This window comes from Thamnophis elegans, chromosome 8 (assembly GCF_009769535.1).
Source record: "Thamnophis elegans isolate rThaEle1 chromosome 8, rThaEle1.pri, whole genome shotgun sequence".
NCBI lineage: Eukaryota > Metazoa > Chordata > Lepidosauria > Squamata > Colubridae > Thamnophis > Thamnophis elegans.
In genome coordinates, this window is record NC_045548.1 from 47,834,667 (window position 1) to 47,850,452 (window position 15,786).

Sequence of the window (15,786 nt, forward strand, 5' to 3'; positions counted from 1 at the left end):
CAGGTTACCGAGTATTTAAGAGTAATCTTGATTGCGTTCCTAATTTGCAATCCCTTGATTGATCATCGCTAATGGTTATTCTTGGAGAACATATTGAATCCTCATTCTGGAAAACACCTATCACTAGAAGGTATGAGGATGGCATATTCTTCTGGTGACTCATCCAGTGTTGATATTGTATGGTCCTGGGTTAATTTTAGTTTTAAACTTAAACGTAGAGATGAAGCTAGACAAAGTTTTTTTTCCCAATCAAAACATCAATTTCACCATCTCCACCAAATCCTTTAGTTTCACTATCCATTCTTACATCGATGATAGTTATGAATCTTTCTATCACTTTCCATAAAGAATCCCTGTTACTGTTATCATGCATAAAAACAAAGTTCTATATTTTTTTTTAAAAAAAATGGTTTAACCATCAAATCTAAATGAATTATATATTCATCACTTATATATTCCATTTAAAAAATATATCTGAATTAAAATACATCTAAATTATTTGAATTGAAATGCACATCTATTCCAATAATTCTTAGCTTCCTTAGCATCCACCAAAATGATAAAAGGTACCTTCAGACTGTTTACATTTCCAACATACGTTTGGCAATAGTTATATATCTTAGACAATTTATTAGGTGTTAGTTAGGTGTTATCATTAAGTACCAATTATATATTATCTTATAAAAAGTATGTTTTTAATCAAAAAATCACAAATTTTATTTTTTTATCCTTTACTGCACATAATCTCCTACTAATCCAACATCGTATTCCAATCAAATTTTTTTGCTCATTTAATCATACAATCTTTGACATACTCACTTTCAGTATTCATTTTCAACAATGGTTTGTACACTTTAGCAGTCACATGTTCGTCATTAGTACATACTTATCTCCAACTCAAAGTCAGTTTTCTCATTGGTAAACACGTAACTCCTTATCCAGTTTAAATCTTCTGTTAAATGGACATAAGCTAGACATTAGCAAACATGGCCAAGGCAGACCATTCTCTTTAAAGGTGTTCATGCTGTTAAAAGTTAATGTAGTGCAATCATTTTCCCAGATTCATTGACCCTTCAGAAATGGTTTTCTCCATTATTACACCTATCCTACTGGTAAAAAAAGGCTAGGATCACTACAGGAACGGCAGAAAAAAAGTGGCTGCAATGTATGCTGTTTGAGTTACTTGATGAGGGTCAGTAACATTTCTGTCTGTCCCTATTTCTGCAACAAAACCAGGGCAGTTAATAACTAAATAAAACCATTTTTTGTCTCACAAGCTGTGACTAAGATCCTGGTTACATAGAATGGTGAAATGCCACATATTGAAAATAAAATTATGGTCTATATAAAAAAAGTATTTTTAAAGAAAATAAGGAAGATAATTTGCTTTCTGGGAGTTATTTAATATTACAAGAGCAAAACCAAATAATAAACTCAGATACAAACTTCCTTTTGAATTGGGCTATGATGAACTAGAAATGAACTAAAGAAATAAGCCAACCAGAAACGAAAGTCCATTGATACTCCTTTTGTGCCAATTGCCCATATTTTATCAAAACAGAGCATTTAATGTAGCAGTAATTGTGAAAATCAATCCAGAATATTCACTCATTTCCATATCAATTTGTAATCTGTCAATTGAAATTTAATTGCAAGCTAAATTTAAATACAGAGGTAAAATCTCCTTTGAGTTGCCACATTCCTGGTGACTTTACAAATATATCCATGAAATCTGCAATAGTAATAGTGGGGTCAACATTATTAACAGTTGTTGCCAATATCTTTATGAAAGACACTGAGAACGTGGCTTTATAATCCAGCCACCTACAGTTAAATGTTTTAATATGATGCCTGGCTGAAAGGGAAACTTGATGAAATTTCTAAACCAACTAAGGGAGCAACACCAAACCCTAATATTTACTAGGGAAATTGTGAACTATGATAGTTTGCTATTTTGGAAAATTCTAGTGTTCTAAATGTTAGAAGCTTCTTAGACTCTCAGAAAGGGGTTAGCAGTTTGCAAAATATTATTAGCTCAAAACATTTGTACGTTCTGTCAGGAAAATGGTTAACCACCTAGCCTATCCATCATATGAGTGTTAGCAAAAGAATTAAGAAATCCAACCCCCAGTGAACTTAAGAGATAAATTGGGTGCTAAAATGGAAATAGCCAGTTGTTGATATTTGTGTAACCTAATCCCTTTTCTTTTAATAAATCCACATAAAGAAAATTCTGTGAGACTCTTGCTTTCTGTTGCCAAGAGCTTGCCAAGAGATAATGATGTAAATCTAAACTACAAAGTCCATAGAAAAAGAGACAAACATAGACCATTAGCTCAATACTGCAAAATATCCCAAATAAAAGACCAGTTAATAGGTCACTGATAAGGAGGGCTGACAAAATAAGTGATGGCACTAGCAAACCAAAGGAAATTCAAAGCTCTTCTAAATAATGGGTGCACTATACAAGCTAAAACTAAAACAAGAAAAATATCAAAATAAACCTCAAACAGGATTATGAACAGCATGCAAGGAAGTGCCAGATAAAAGAGATAAAAGATCAGGAATGATAGAACTGTTATCCTTTAATAACGATGAATTCCCCAAAGTAAGAAACAGGAAAGTGTAAAAAATTAATAACTGTACAAAGACAGTTATATTGGATAAACAGGATATTTTACTGTTAAATAACATGAAAAGAATATTTAGCTTAAAAACATAGTATAGTTAATATTGTCTAAAACCAGTCGGAATGGCCCAAAAATAGACTAAAAATGTCAGCTTCCTGGCACAATGTAACATATATTTCCCCTGAATGATTACAGGAGAAATAGAAATATATATTCATCCAAATAATTTATCATCAAAAAGGATAATCAATTGTTATCTAAATGGCTGGTAGCATTTGATATAGATATTTTGTTCCACGATACACAGACAATATGTATGAAAACAACCGATTATGATTTTTTTCAAGTTAAATTGAATAGAACTAGGAATCTCAGATTTAATATTTCCATTTTAAACATATTACTTAAAAAAAAATCCTGAATTTAAAAGTTGCAAATGAAAATATTGTCATTTTTTCATAACTCTTCAGATTAGTCCATAAGATTTTTCTCTTGCACCAACTAATCTAGAATAGGATATGCATAAAAAAGTTAGTTTTCAGATCTTCTGGAACTTGCATGTGTTTTGAGAAAAAAAAATAGGTAAAAAGCACCAAATATGACTATCTTTTAAAAAGCAGTTTATTGGGTTTCGAGTACATGATAATTAGAGCACCTGTTTACAATAAATTAAGCAGTCTATATAGGAATGAATTATAGAAAGACAATTGGGGGGGGGGGGAGGAAGAACCCAACTAAAATATGCAGTACATGTAAATTATTTCTGTTATTTTTATGAATTATATTTCGTTATGGGTTTGAGGAAAACATCAAGTCAGTTATATCTCTTTCATTTCTAACTTATATTTTAACGGCTGGAGATCTTGCACCTCGGTGCCACATTTAGGACAGGTAAAGTATATATCCGATAAGAAGCAACTTTTAATACAATAGTAACAAAAAACATGTGAGCAGCCAATAGTATGAGGCATAGTAGGCCATTCCCCGCACACAGAACATTCCTTGTGACTTATTTCTGACATACTTTCATTACTGAAGTTTTTCCTAACAGGTAAAGACCAAGAAGAAATCTTGAGTTTGAGTTTCTGCATGTTAATAAGTGGCAAAAGGAACACCAGAAACTCAGCAAATCCATGCCACAAGAGTTCTCGGTTCATGTATTCAAAAGCAATTGGACGGACACCCTGTGGCTGGCAGAACACTGATCTAATTCCTAAAATACGCTCAGTAAGTGTAGCAAATTTTCCCTTATGAAGAAAAATTAGGAAGTTTAGCAACTCACAGAGTCTGAGAAGCTTCACTATTAAGTTAATAAAATATTTTGTCCTTTGGAATGACTCCAATGGACGTTTGCTAAATAAATCATAACACCTTTCTTCCAGCCATTTCCCGCCAACAGTACAAATAAGATACCATAATTTCTGTTGCTTGCTCAATGTCTGGTATTTCTGTATTTGGGATAAATCATTTGTGTATTGAATGTTCAGTAGAGCCTGTCCCACTGTTGCATTCTTGGAGCAGATGGTGAATCTCCACAAAAAAAGCCAGAGAGATGCTTTAATTTCTGGTTCAAAACGAGCCAAGAGTCCAGGTTTAAATCCATGAAAACAGCAAGAGAACTGGGACCAAACTAGTTGTTCCAAGGCTTTGTTCAGTTCAAGTGCATCCAGCTGACTAATTCTGAGGACAGGAATCACTTTGTTGACATTGTTGTCCTTCGATGCCATGGTCAACACGGAGCCCTCTATAACAAAAAATAAATTCATGAACATATTTTCATTTGTTCATTTACATTTTGTAATCCTTTAGAATATTTATTCTTTTCATTTTGATAACAGTTTCATCAGCTAGACCAACAAGAGTAATAAAACATAACTATCCCAATCTCACCGAATGGAAAGCAAATATTTTAAATCTGGATCTTTAGTTGTCATGTTAGACATTAAAATTAAAATAGACAATAAATGTCCACTCAGGCTAATTCCTTTGCTGGTGGTTTTTCACCAGCACATACAACATACATTTAATGTATGTTCAATGTACACGTTGATTTTCACATGAACCAGCATTCTGATGGTACCTGTTACTGCACAGTATGTATGCTGGCTTCTACTTTATAATACAAATGTTCAGATTAAAACAAATTTAGCAATAAGGGCAAGCTTCCCTGAGGGATATCATGTTCTTAATTACCATTCCGCAATCCCAGGTATTTGAGGTCAGAGGTCCATAACATTTTTTAAGGCCAAAGGCCGAGTGTGGCCTTTGAAAGATATGCTGAAGGCTATACTAAAAAAAAAAAAATGGTAACAAGATAAAAATTAAATTTTATTTCATTCCATTTATATCTAGATTTAAATAAAATTAAATATAGTTAATATAATTGCCCTCTAGACAGACATTTAATCATTTCTCCCTTCTGTAAATTAATTACAATTTGGCATCAACTTTTAAAAATCTCTGAAATGTCATTCAAAGCTTTTAGGGGATACGTTTGGCCCTAAAATCTGTACTTCAGGTGCACCTCTAATTCATGTGATTGAAGAGTTAACATCCAACCAGGTTTGGTACTATATAAAACCATTTTTATACTTAAAATATACATTTTTATACATTTATTTAGGTTCACCTGTCATATTAACCTAATTAAACCAGAAGGTGCTACTTACCATTTTTATTCATGCCTTTCCATTTATTTGAGTCTAGGTTTCTAATATTTTGTTATCAGGCTGAAGGGCCAACGAGGTACAAAAGTGAGTTAGAAATCTAATAAATAGCCATTGTGTTAGGACAATAGAGGGGGTGGCTTTGAATCCCACCTCTTCTTCTCACATTCCATTCCCATGGGCTGTCCCAAAATTTCCATCAAAACATCAACTTCAAGGACTGCCACATTAGTGAACTATTAATTGTACGAATTTTCTCTTTCTCTTTTTGCCTTTGTGTCTGACTACCTGAGCAGAGGAAGTGCCATTTTTAAATGACCTGCAATTCACAGATAAAAATTCTCATTTTTAAAATTTCTTTACATTTAAGAGACTTTAGCTTGTTTAAATCCCTTTTAAAATACTGGTTTGTTATGCTTTAGACTTTCATGATATTAAAGTTCAGATTCATTAAGAAGTGCTTTCTTTTGATTTTAATTTGATTTTTGATTAAAACCTGCATTCTAGAGCTACTTCTGGGCTCCAGTGGCCAGATAGATCTCACTAATATTGTACCTACCACACCATCTTTATATAGACTTTCCTTGTTTTGTGATTGTTTGGATTACGACAGTGATGAAAATGTATCTTTTTGATCAATACTTATATTTACAACCTTCACAGTTCTGTAAAACAAAGAAAAGTTTTGAAATAAGATCATAAATCGAGTTGCAGTTTCTCTTAGTGGCCACTCTGCTTAACAACTAAATTGCTGGTCCCAACTGTAGTTGCTAAACGAGAGAATACCAGTACTGCTACTTGTATCTTCTATGATCCCTCCTGTTTCACATAGCCTAAGGTGCGTTTACATGATCAACACTGTTTCTGAGTAGACTTTCTCACTTCCAGTTTTCAACAGATGGCTACCATCTTAAATGCCTCCAAATGTGGCATCAGCATGGATTTTCACTCAAATTTGCATTTGTATTTTCTGTGAAATGTTGTCATATTAACTGTCAGACAGTTATGAGGTTATATAGCAATTTTCCTGTTCAGAATGTATTAAATATATAACCAGAGAATTTCTAGGCTATGCAGCCCTACCTAGGTCATAACTTTACACAAGTTGTGCCTGACATCTTCACTGCTCTATTAATTCTCAGGTACTTTGTATTTAATTCGTTTAAAAATGCTATTATTCGTATTTTTATTTTTACTAAACTAAACTACTGTTATTGACCAGTAATGCATTCTAAGACAAGAAATTATTGAGTATCATTAATTAAATAGGTATATTTTTCTGATATGTGTTAATATTGCTTACTGTGTATTATACAAATTATGAATGAATGTATTTTATTTAGAAATGCATTATTGACAGAAATCTATCAATACTAAAGTGGGTATTGTCAAGGGCCTGTCGATATTAATGTAATTATGATTAAGGGGATAACATGGATTTTAGCTTTAATACCAAATAACATCTCCTACATTGCTGCTATCAATATAAGCATTATTATTGACCTGTTCTGAGGCTCAGAACTAGATGTATTTCCATTAAGCATATCTGTCAATGCATCCTGCCTACAAAAATTCTACATTTAAATTTACAGGCCTGTAAACTTTGGCAGCAGAAATGTATGAGTTCAAGCAATCTCCAGAGTGTCATTCCTCCCACCCCTCCCAGCAATTCTGCTGTAATAAACTAATTTATGCCAATCCAATGACATTGCCATCTCACGCCTACTCTTCACAGGATAATTAGTAGAAAACAAACAACATTTTCATACCAGAGGGGCACACAGTCCAATGCTACTTATGCAAGCTAAAGATCTTCAGAATGTAAAACTTAAACAACATACCAAGCTGTTCCTCTTGGTGTTCTAAATTTGACTACTTATAAGTTAATGTCTATAAATAATATGCCAGCGAATTCAAATATACACTGTTCAAAATAATAAAAGGAACACAAAAATAAGACATCCTAGATCTGAATGAATGAAATATTCTTATTAAATACTTTGTTCATTACATAGTTGAATGTGCTGACAACAAAATCACATAAAACTTATCAATAGAAATCAAATTTAGCAACCCATGGAGGTTTGGATTTACACTCAAAATTGAAGTGGAAAAAAACACTACAGGTTCATCCAACTTTGATGTAATGTCCTTAAAACAAGTCAAAATGAGGCTCAGTAGTGTGCGTGGCCTCCACGTGCCTGACTGTATGACCTCCCTACAATGGCTGGGCATACTCCTGATGAGGTGGCGGATGGTCTCCTGAGGGATCTCCTCCCACACCTGGACTAAAGCATCCCCCAACTCCTGGACAGTCTGTGGTGCAATGTGGTGTTGGTGGATGAGAGAGACATGATGTCCCAGATGTGCTCAATTGGATTCAGGTCTGGGGAACAGGCGGGCCAGTCCCTAGCATCAATGCCTTCGTCTTGCAGGAACTGCTGACACACTCCAGCCACATGAGGTCTAGCATTGTCTTGCATTAGGAGGAACCTAGGGCCAACTGCACCAGCATATGGTCTCACAAGGGGTCTGAGGATCTCATCTCGGTACCTAATGGCAGTCAGGCTACCTCTGGTGAGCACATGGAGGGCTGTGCGGCTCCCTAAAGAAATGCCACCCCACACCATTACTGACCCACTGCCAAACCGGTCATGCTGGAGGATGTTGCAGACAGTAGAACATTCTCCATGGCGTTTCCAGACCCTGTCACATCTGTCACATTCTCCATGGCGTTTCCAGACCCTGTCACATCTGTCACATGTGCTCAGTGTGAACCTGCTTTCATCTATGAAGAGCACAGGGTGCCAGTGGCAAATTTGCCAATCTTGGTGTTCTCTGGCAAATGCCAAATGTCCTGCACGGTGTTGGGCTGTAAGCACAACCCCCACCTGTGAACGTCGGGTCCTCATACCACCCTCATGGAGTCTATTTCTGACCATTTGAGCAGCCACATGCACATTTGTGGCCCGCTGGAGGTCATTTTGCAGGCCTCTGGCAGTGCTCCTCCTGTCCCTCCTTGGCGGAGGTAGCGGTCCCGATGCTGGGTTGTTGCCCTCCTACAGCCTCCTCACGTCTCCTGATGTACTGGCCTGTCTCCTGGTAGCACCTCCATGCTCTGGACACTCAAGACACAGCAAACCTTCTTGCCACAGCTCGCATTGATGTGCCATCCTGGATGAGCTGCACTACCTGAGCCACTTGTGTGGGTTCTAAACTCCTCATGCTACCACTAGAGTGAAAGCACTGCCAGCATTCAAAAGTGACCAACCCATCAGCCCGAAAGCATAGGAACTGAGAAGTAGTCTGTGGTCACCACCTGCAGAACCACTCCTTTATTGGGGATGTCTTGCTAACTGCCTATGCTTTCCACCTATTGTCTATTCCATGTGCACAACAGCATGTGAAATTGATTGTCAATCAGTGTTGCTACCTAAATGGACAGTTTGATTTCACAGAAGTGTGATTGAGTTGGAGTTACATTGTGTTGTTTAAGTGTTCCCTTTATTTTTTTGAGCAGTATATTTTCCAAGACTTTTAGTTCCAAGGATCACTTATATCAATCAGGTGGTATTGAAATATGCAGCCAATAATCATCAGAGTAAAATGTGTCTCCAGCTGCCAATCAATGTCACGTCTCAGTGATAGCATTGTCTTACAAAAATGTACCATAGGGTGTGGGTGCCAAATCTGGAAGGATTAGAGGTACTATTTTCATTTACATATATCACAATTATTCCCAGGTCACCTTAATTTATAAGACCATGACAGTAATTGCAGATTTTTAAAGCTTTTTGTAGTGTAATTAACATAAATATTAGATACAGAATTTCAAAGGGAAACTCAGACTGTGTGGTCCAATTCATCTGGATGCCATCTAGTTCCCATCCTTATGCCAATAAAATGGGAAGAAAGAGTTAAAATAATTCCTATTAAATAAAGCTGCACACACACTGGAGTGGAGAACCAGAGGCTGTTCTGCTATAACTTCCAATATCCCTCATGCTGGGACTGCTGGGCATTTTAGTCCAACAATATCTGCATAGCGAGAGTTTCTCATCCCTAACATAATGAATGCATGGGGACAAAGGAAATATAGATGTAATAATTGCTATTTATAAATATATTTTCTTAGAAAATGAGCTGTTAATTTTTAAATGTGTTTGTCTCAATTTTAAAAAAATGCCCAAGGAATTCAGAGTATTCTTTTCAAATTCAGATGCTAGTTAAGAATGATCAAAGCTACACAAAGATGTATACACCTTATCTGTCTGTCTATCGCACACTATATGGGTTGGTTGTGGGCTATCTCAGATCTATAGATTTTCAAGCCAATTCATCATAAACAACCTTCTTAAAGACCTGTAAGAGCTGAAGCTGGGAAAATGGAAAGCTAGGAGGGTCAGACATAAGCATTACTGCAGGTGCCGTTTACTTCCCAGTCTGGAAGTAGAGCAGCAATGAGTCCATTTCTATGAAAAAGCAGGAGAAACAAACCTATGATTTAAACTCTGAGGCTCATACGTATTGCATACACACTGATACACACACACACACACACACACACACACACACACACACACACACACACACTCACAAGCCTGCACCATGCATACATACATATATTCACATGGCTGGATTCCTGGTTTCCATAGCAGCTGATTTCTGCATAAATATGGCTTCCTCCATTTTCAATAATAGTTTATATTTAATGCTTAATTAAACTACATAGAATTCTTGAAGGTTGTGCTGTTAAGCTAACTATTGAACGCAGGGAATTGAATAGTGAAGAGGAGTAACGAAACCTGTGCCTGCATGTAGCCTGACAAGACTGTCCTTTGTATGTACTTTTATACATTCAAGAAAGACAGGTAGGATCCCTTAACAAAAGCCTCCCCAGGATTACATATTATCTTTTCATCACTATAAAATTAGCTTGTCATTACTATGTCATAGCTTAAATAACCTTCAAAAAGATTAATTTCACATTATATTTTGAATTTCTATATGCTTCAATTAAATGCCTTCTATCATTTGGAAGTATACAACAGACTTAGATTTGCTAAGCGCTCTGCACAGATAATACCTAACATTTATAAACTTAACTTAAACATTACTCAAATGTTCCTTGAATTTCTGGAAAAAAAATTGTATGATTATTTTTACTTGGCCTATTTAGTCTTTTTATTATAACTAAAGGAAAACATAATGCTTTATAACATGTAACAAGTGCATACAAATTTAATAAAATAAATAAATCTAAATGGAATTAGAATTTAGTTACTTGGTTTAATAACCATTTGAAGTTACAGTGAACTGGAAAAGTAACTTTGCAATCTGTCCTTGCACTTATGACCATCAAACAATCCTCATGGTCACATAACTGAGATTTGGGCACTTTGCAACCAGCAAAGTTTATGACTGAGCAGAATTCATGTCTATTTTTAATGAATATGTACAAATGTAGCAATGAATGTTAACTATCAATGAAGTAGCACAAACATCTTCTTTCTATCCCTCCTCCCCTTTTAGGGGGGGCAGGTACTTTCAATTCAGTCTTGACTCCTCCAAACTGCATGGATAAATCTATACAATTTTCTTGGGAACTTTTCAGAAATAGTTGCCCATTGTCTTCTAAAGCTGAAAGAGAATCCAGAAAATAACTAGCTTTCTCAGTAATTACAAGTATGGCTTCTAAAACTTCTGCACACTGTAAATCAGCTTTGTAACCACCTATATAGTCTTGTCTTCAAAGATACTAAACACATCTTTATAGGTGCATAGTAGAAACATCTATTAATATCAGGCTTTTCCAAGATATTCATATTAGAATTGTGCAATGATAAAATCATGGGGTCATATGACCAGTGATTATGATTTGCACTTCCAAATTGTAGGAAAGTTTTATTTTATTTTAGGGCACTAGTCTATTTTATTTATTACAGTAATTTTTACTTTGGAGAGATACAGATTACAAAATATCTTAATTGAAAGCATGCTCCACTTCAAATTACTTTAAAAATATTAAACGATTAGTATTTTTTTTTCTTATTTACAGAACAAAAGGAGTTGAGCAGTAATAGACTGTTTGGAAGTATTTCTACCATAATATGTAAAGAAGTTCCTGAATGAGTCACTGTGACATTTAGTACTGCATGATTACTTATGAACATATAGTGGTTTCAGATATTTAATTCATCTAATCTCCAGGGGCACTGCCTATTGGTACATTACATTTCTCTATAAACATTCCAAGTTTAGAATTTCATGCATTAAAGGTTAATTTTTAGCCTTCCGCTAATAAAATGCACACACTTTCTGTAATATTTAATAAGAATCTTCTCCATTTTTGACGAATTTGTAAAAATGAATCACTTATCAACACTTCATCCCCTTTTATATTTCACATAAACAGGCAGATACATTCCTACACTATTGATTAAACTAAATGAAAAATTCATAAAACTTCATAAAACTGCTTATTGTAGCAGCAGAACTTCCAAATGTTTTAAGAAAACTTTTACTTATACATAGGAAAGTGCAGAAAAGAATTTCTATGACATTTTTGATAAGGATAATGGCATAAAGCAACTCAAAATGCCCTCTAAAAGCTCATTTACATTTTTATCTTAAAATCTTATTTTAAGGGAAGTATCTTGGACTTCAAAAGAAAATTAAATGTGCCTCCTAATGTAGCATTAATATCTTTATAGCAATTTCTCTTGCCTCAAGATTGAGCATTGTACATTGGCCATACTTTGAATATGTCATTTAAAACTATAATCTCCTTTCTTGCATATGTTAAGAAGTCTCAGATATTTCTGGCATATAATGAATGAAATGGGTAAACACACACACATATATATATATAAAGAATGACTTTGGATTTAACAAAACAAATAGTGGGCATACTAATAAGTAAAATGCCGTGGGAACTTGAACAAACCCTTCTGTAAATTTCTACTCAACACCATATAGATATAGTATTTGGTAGAGTTGTGTAACATTGTGCAGCTCCATCTGAAAGCCTCACTTCAAACAGATAGGAGAGACAGTTCTTTGGTTCAGAAAATAAAAATCACCTTGTATCAACTAGAAGCACTGAGAGGGTCAACTTGATTTAGCCAGTAACTTCATTCTAGCAGGAAGGGCTTTTGTGTATGAGCAGCAGCTCTTTATAATGGCGAGACTGAAGCAGTATAGCCCTTCTGATGTAGTACTTCGGAGGGAACCTCTGCTTCAAGTTGTGGCATCCCTTTCAAGTTGCACACAGCCTTAGTAATCAGCAAACCTTATCCATGGTGATAGGGCTGTATCATATTAAAAAACAGGAACCTAAGTGAAAAGAATCTATTTAAAAATATTTTAATTACTCACCATAATTCTAAATCACCCCAACCAATTAGGCACAACACAATCACTAGTTTTTCACAATACAGTGAAAAACCATAATATAAATGGCCAACTGTTAAAACACTTATCACTGGTACCTGCCTCTCCTGGAACTTGAGGAGTGGGGGCTGCTCAATAGGTGCTCTTGTTATTTGCAGCAGCCAGGCTGATTCTATCTTGGCAAGGCATTCCCGGATATTTTACTTTCTATTTTATTTTACTCTCCTAATCAAGATTTTCAAGATTAAGAGTGGTTTAGCTTTAAGGAACTAGGATTCCTTTCCATGAACAATAATCCATTTATATGATCTCTCATTCTGTGGGATACTGTTTGAAGAATAGGCACTGCTGGACAGGCACTGCTCAGTCTTGGGGATAATTTTTGAGATATCACCAAGTTTGGCTTGACCAGGCAAGCAGTGTTTACACACAGATTGTTTCCTATGATCAAATTCAAATGTAGAGCAAAGAACACTAGAGAGCTGATTACCTGGATAGCTCTGAATAACTCTGAGCAAGGCCACCAATAACATTTTATTACCATTGCCTGGGGAATTAACATCTTTTAATAGCAAAATCCTATATAAGATTTGAGGGAGATGGGCAATTAAGTGTGAAAATAAATAGTTCAACAGTGTGGCAACTTTGGCAACTTTTAAAATGTGTGGACTCCAACTCCCTTTCCCTCCCAACATTTTGGGAGGTAAAGCTCAGACTTCTTAAAATGTCCAATACTGAGAAACACTGCTTGTTCAATGACTATATAAAGTTGCCACAGCGCTGAAAAAGGAGATTTATAACTGGTCTTTGAACTTGCAGCTGTCCCAGCATCCCTACATAAACATGATTGCAATTCAAGTGTTTGGCAACCAGCTCACATTCATGATGATCACACCATCCTCACCCACAGGATCAACATTTGCAAACTTCATAGCTGGCTTCCAACAAGCTAAGTCAATTGGGAAGCTGGCAGGAAATAGCAAGTTGTAATCACCTGATGTTGCATTTAACAAATGGGGCGATTTGCTTAAAGACCAGTGTGATCTGACCTAACTCAAGCATGATCATGTAAAGTTTCCCTTTATGACAACATTTCTTAGTACTGGATGGCTGATCCCAATCACTGTCAGTAAATGAGGACTATCTGTACAGGTATACCAAAAAGTAACTACCATAAAATCATTTCCTGCTAAGGAGGAAAGAACTGTATAATATTGTTGTCTAAATGGAATGTGCAATTTCAACTACTTTATGAATTTTTTTGAATGAGTAACATGAAGTGCCATGATTCTTAAGCATTTTTAATTACAGTAAAGGCAGCAACCTTAAGCACTCAGAGAGCCATTTGGACCTCTTTCTTAGAAAACCCTGAAAGCCAATAATTTAACAACCGGTGTGACTAGGTGGTGTACTTTCTCAGGCCAGGTGAGGAGTGAATGGGATGGAATTGATGGGGCCAGCAAAAGGTGGGATCAACCGACAGGGAGCCACAGCAGAGGCTGGAAAGAGCCGCATGTGGCTCCGGAGCTGCAGACTGCAGACCCCTGAGTTAAGGCAATATCACAAGTGATTAAAACAAAGTAAAGCTATCCTGTCAAGATTGAGTGAGCCAACAACTTAAAAATCAACCACATTTCCAAGTCAACTTATGAGCCAAATGTTGTTGAGGGTTTTTTTTTGCCATCAAAGGAAAGTTCTAAAGTTTATGAATGGCCATGGAGGCCATCCTCCTTGTGTTTCTAACACGTGTCCCACTGGGCCGAACATGCTCTCATCCCTAATTCTGGTTTTGGTTTAGAATATTTGCTATTGTCCCTCTCCCAAGGGGGAGGAGGCGCGGCAGTGGCAGATTAAGGTTCACTGATGCCCTAAACCAGAGGTCCCCAAACTTGGCAACTTTAAGACTAGTGGCCAACATAGCTATCTGGAGAATTCTGGGAGTTGAAGTCCACAAGTCTTAAAGTTGCTAAGTTTGAAGATCTGTGCCCTAAGCACTGACAAATCTTGGTGCCCCCCCACCTTTGTACATACTGTACAAATCATTTTTTTTTCTCTTTCTCAACTTTTTGGCGCTCCCTTTGGGCCTGGTGCCCTAAGTACTCGCTTAGTGGGCTTAATGGTTAATACATCACTGGGGTGGGTGGGGGGCTTTCCAGCGACGAAGCCTCTATCTGGATTTTGGGTCAAACATTCGCAGGGCTGTCCAAGGATGAAGCTCACCCAGTTAAAAAAAAAACGGGGGAGAGAACGTTCCACGACAGGCAGAAATCCAACTGGATTAGCTTTTCGACGTAGGATAAGGGGGAAAAAGCCGTTTGTTGCGTTTACGCTTGTACGGCGATTGGCTGTCTGGCTGGCGGGCGAGGGGGGGGAGAGAACCCATGTCCCTCTTGCTTCAAAGCCGGTCTGCCCAGTGGAAGGAACCCGCTTTGGCCGCTTTCCCTTCAGCCTCATCAGCCCCGGCTGGCTCGCCCGCTTGCTTCCTCCCTCCCTCACTGACTGACCTCCGCGGCTATCCTCCTGAGGGAGGGGCTTCTGGGGAAGCGCCACCGCCGCCTCGGCCTCCGCGGCTCGCGGCTCCAGGGGGAGGCGGGGGGGAAGAGAATGACCCGGATTTCACATCGAGCAACGACGCCCTCAGTTGGGCTGCCTAGAGCGGCCTGAGTCGTCTTTCTTTTATTTCCGCTTTCGTCATCTCTACGGCCCTCGATGGTGGCGCGCCGCCCCAAGCGGCTCCGGATGGGAGCCGACAATTGGAGGAAGAAACAGGAAACGCCGATTAAACTCGCTCCCATCTCCTAGAGAGGTTGCTTCCTGGGCGCTTTGTAAGTCTGAGCCTCCACTTTGTTCATAGAGATAGGGAGTGGGGGGGGGGGGAAACCTCTCCATTCCCGTTGTCCGAAGAGGCTTCATTTTCTCTTTTAGGGAAGCGGTTCCAGCAATGTATTTTAAGTGTGGCGGGCAGGAGCTCGCGGTCTGCTTCACTGGAGTCCTTTTATTCCTGGCCGGATAATCTGAAATCTTGGAATTATGTCAGTAATTGCGGATCATTAAACTTTGGGCACAAGGCTTTAGGTTTGCTTCTGACGGACATCCGC

At 37.2% G+C, this 15,786-nt stretch overlaps 1 protein-coding gene across 5 annotated transcripts; it reads right to left on the reverse strand.

The window, feature by feature from the left end:
- Positions 1-3,233: 3,233 nt before the first annotated feature.
- Positions 3,234-15,352, reverse strand: PEX2 (peroxisomal biogenesis factor 2). 5 transcript variants are annotated; one of them, XM_032223187.1, is made up of 4 exons: positions 15,193-15,352; positions 12,379-12,631; positions 5,856-5,961; positions 3,234-4,374 (listed from the first exon to the last, which is right to left on the reverse strand). In XM_032223187.1, the coding sequence occupies exon 4, from the start codon at positions 4,355-4,357 to the stop codon at positions 3,449-3,451; it is 909 nt and encodes a 302-aa protein (XP_032079078.1). In that variant the 5' UTR covers positions 4,358-4,374; positions 5,856-5,961; positions 12,379-12,631; positions 15,193-15,352; the 3' UTR covers positions 3,234-3,448. The 5 variants fall into 5 exon arrangements, with proteins under 5 accessions (XP_032079078.1, XP_032079079.1, XP_032079077.1 ...); XM_032223188.1 differs by lacking the exon at positions 5,856-5,961 and having other exon boundaries at positions 12,379-12,606; XM_032223186.1 differs by lacking the exon at positions 5,856-5,961.
- Positions 15,353-15,786: the final 434 nt, after the last annotated feature.

What these genes read in the sequence shown, in the direction of transcription:
- PEX2 (XM_032223188.1), bottom strand. Translation starts at nt 4,357, where the DNA reads ATGGCATCGAAGGACAACAATGTCAACAAAGTGATTCCTGTCCTCAGA.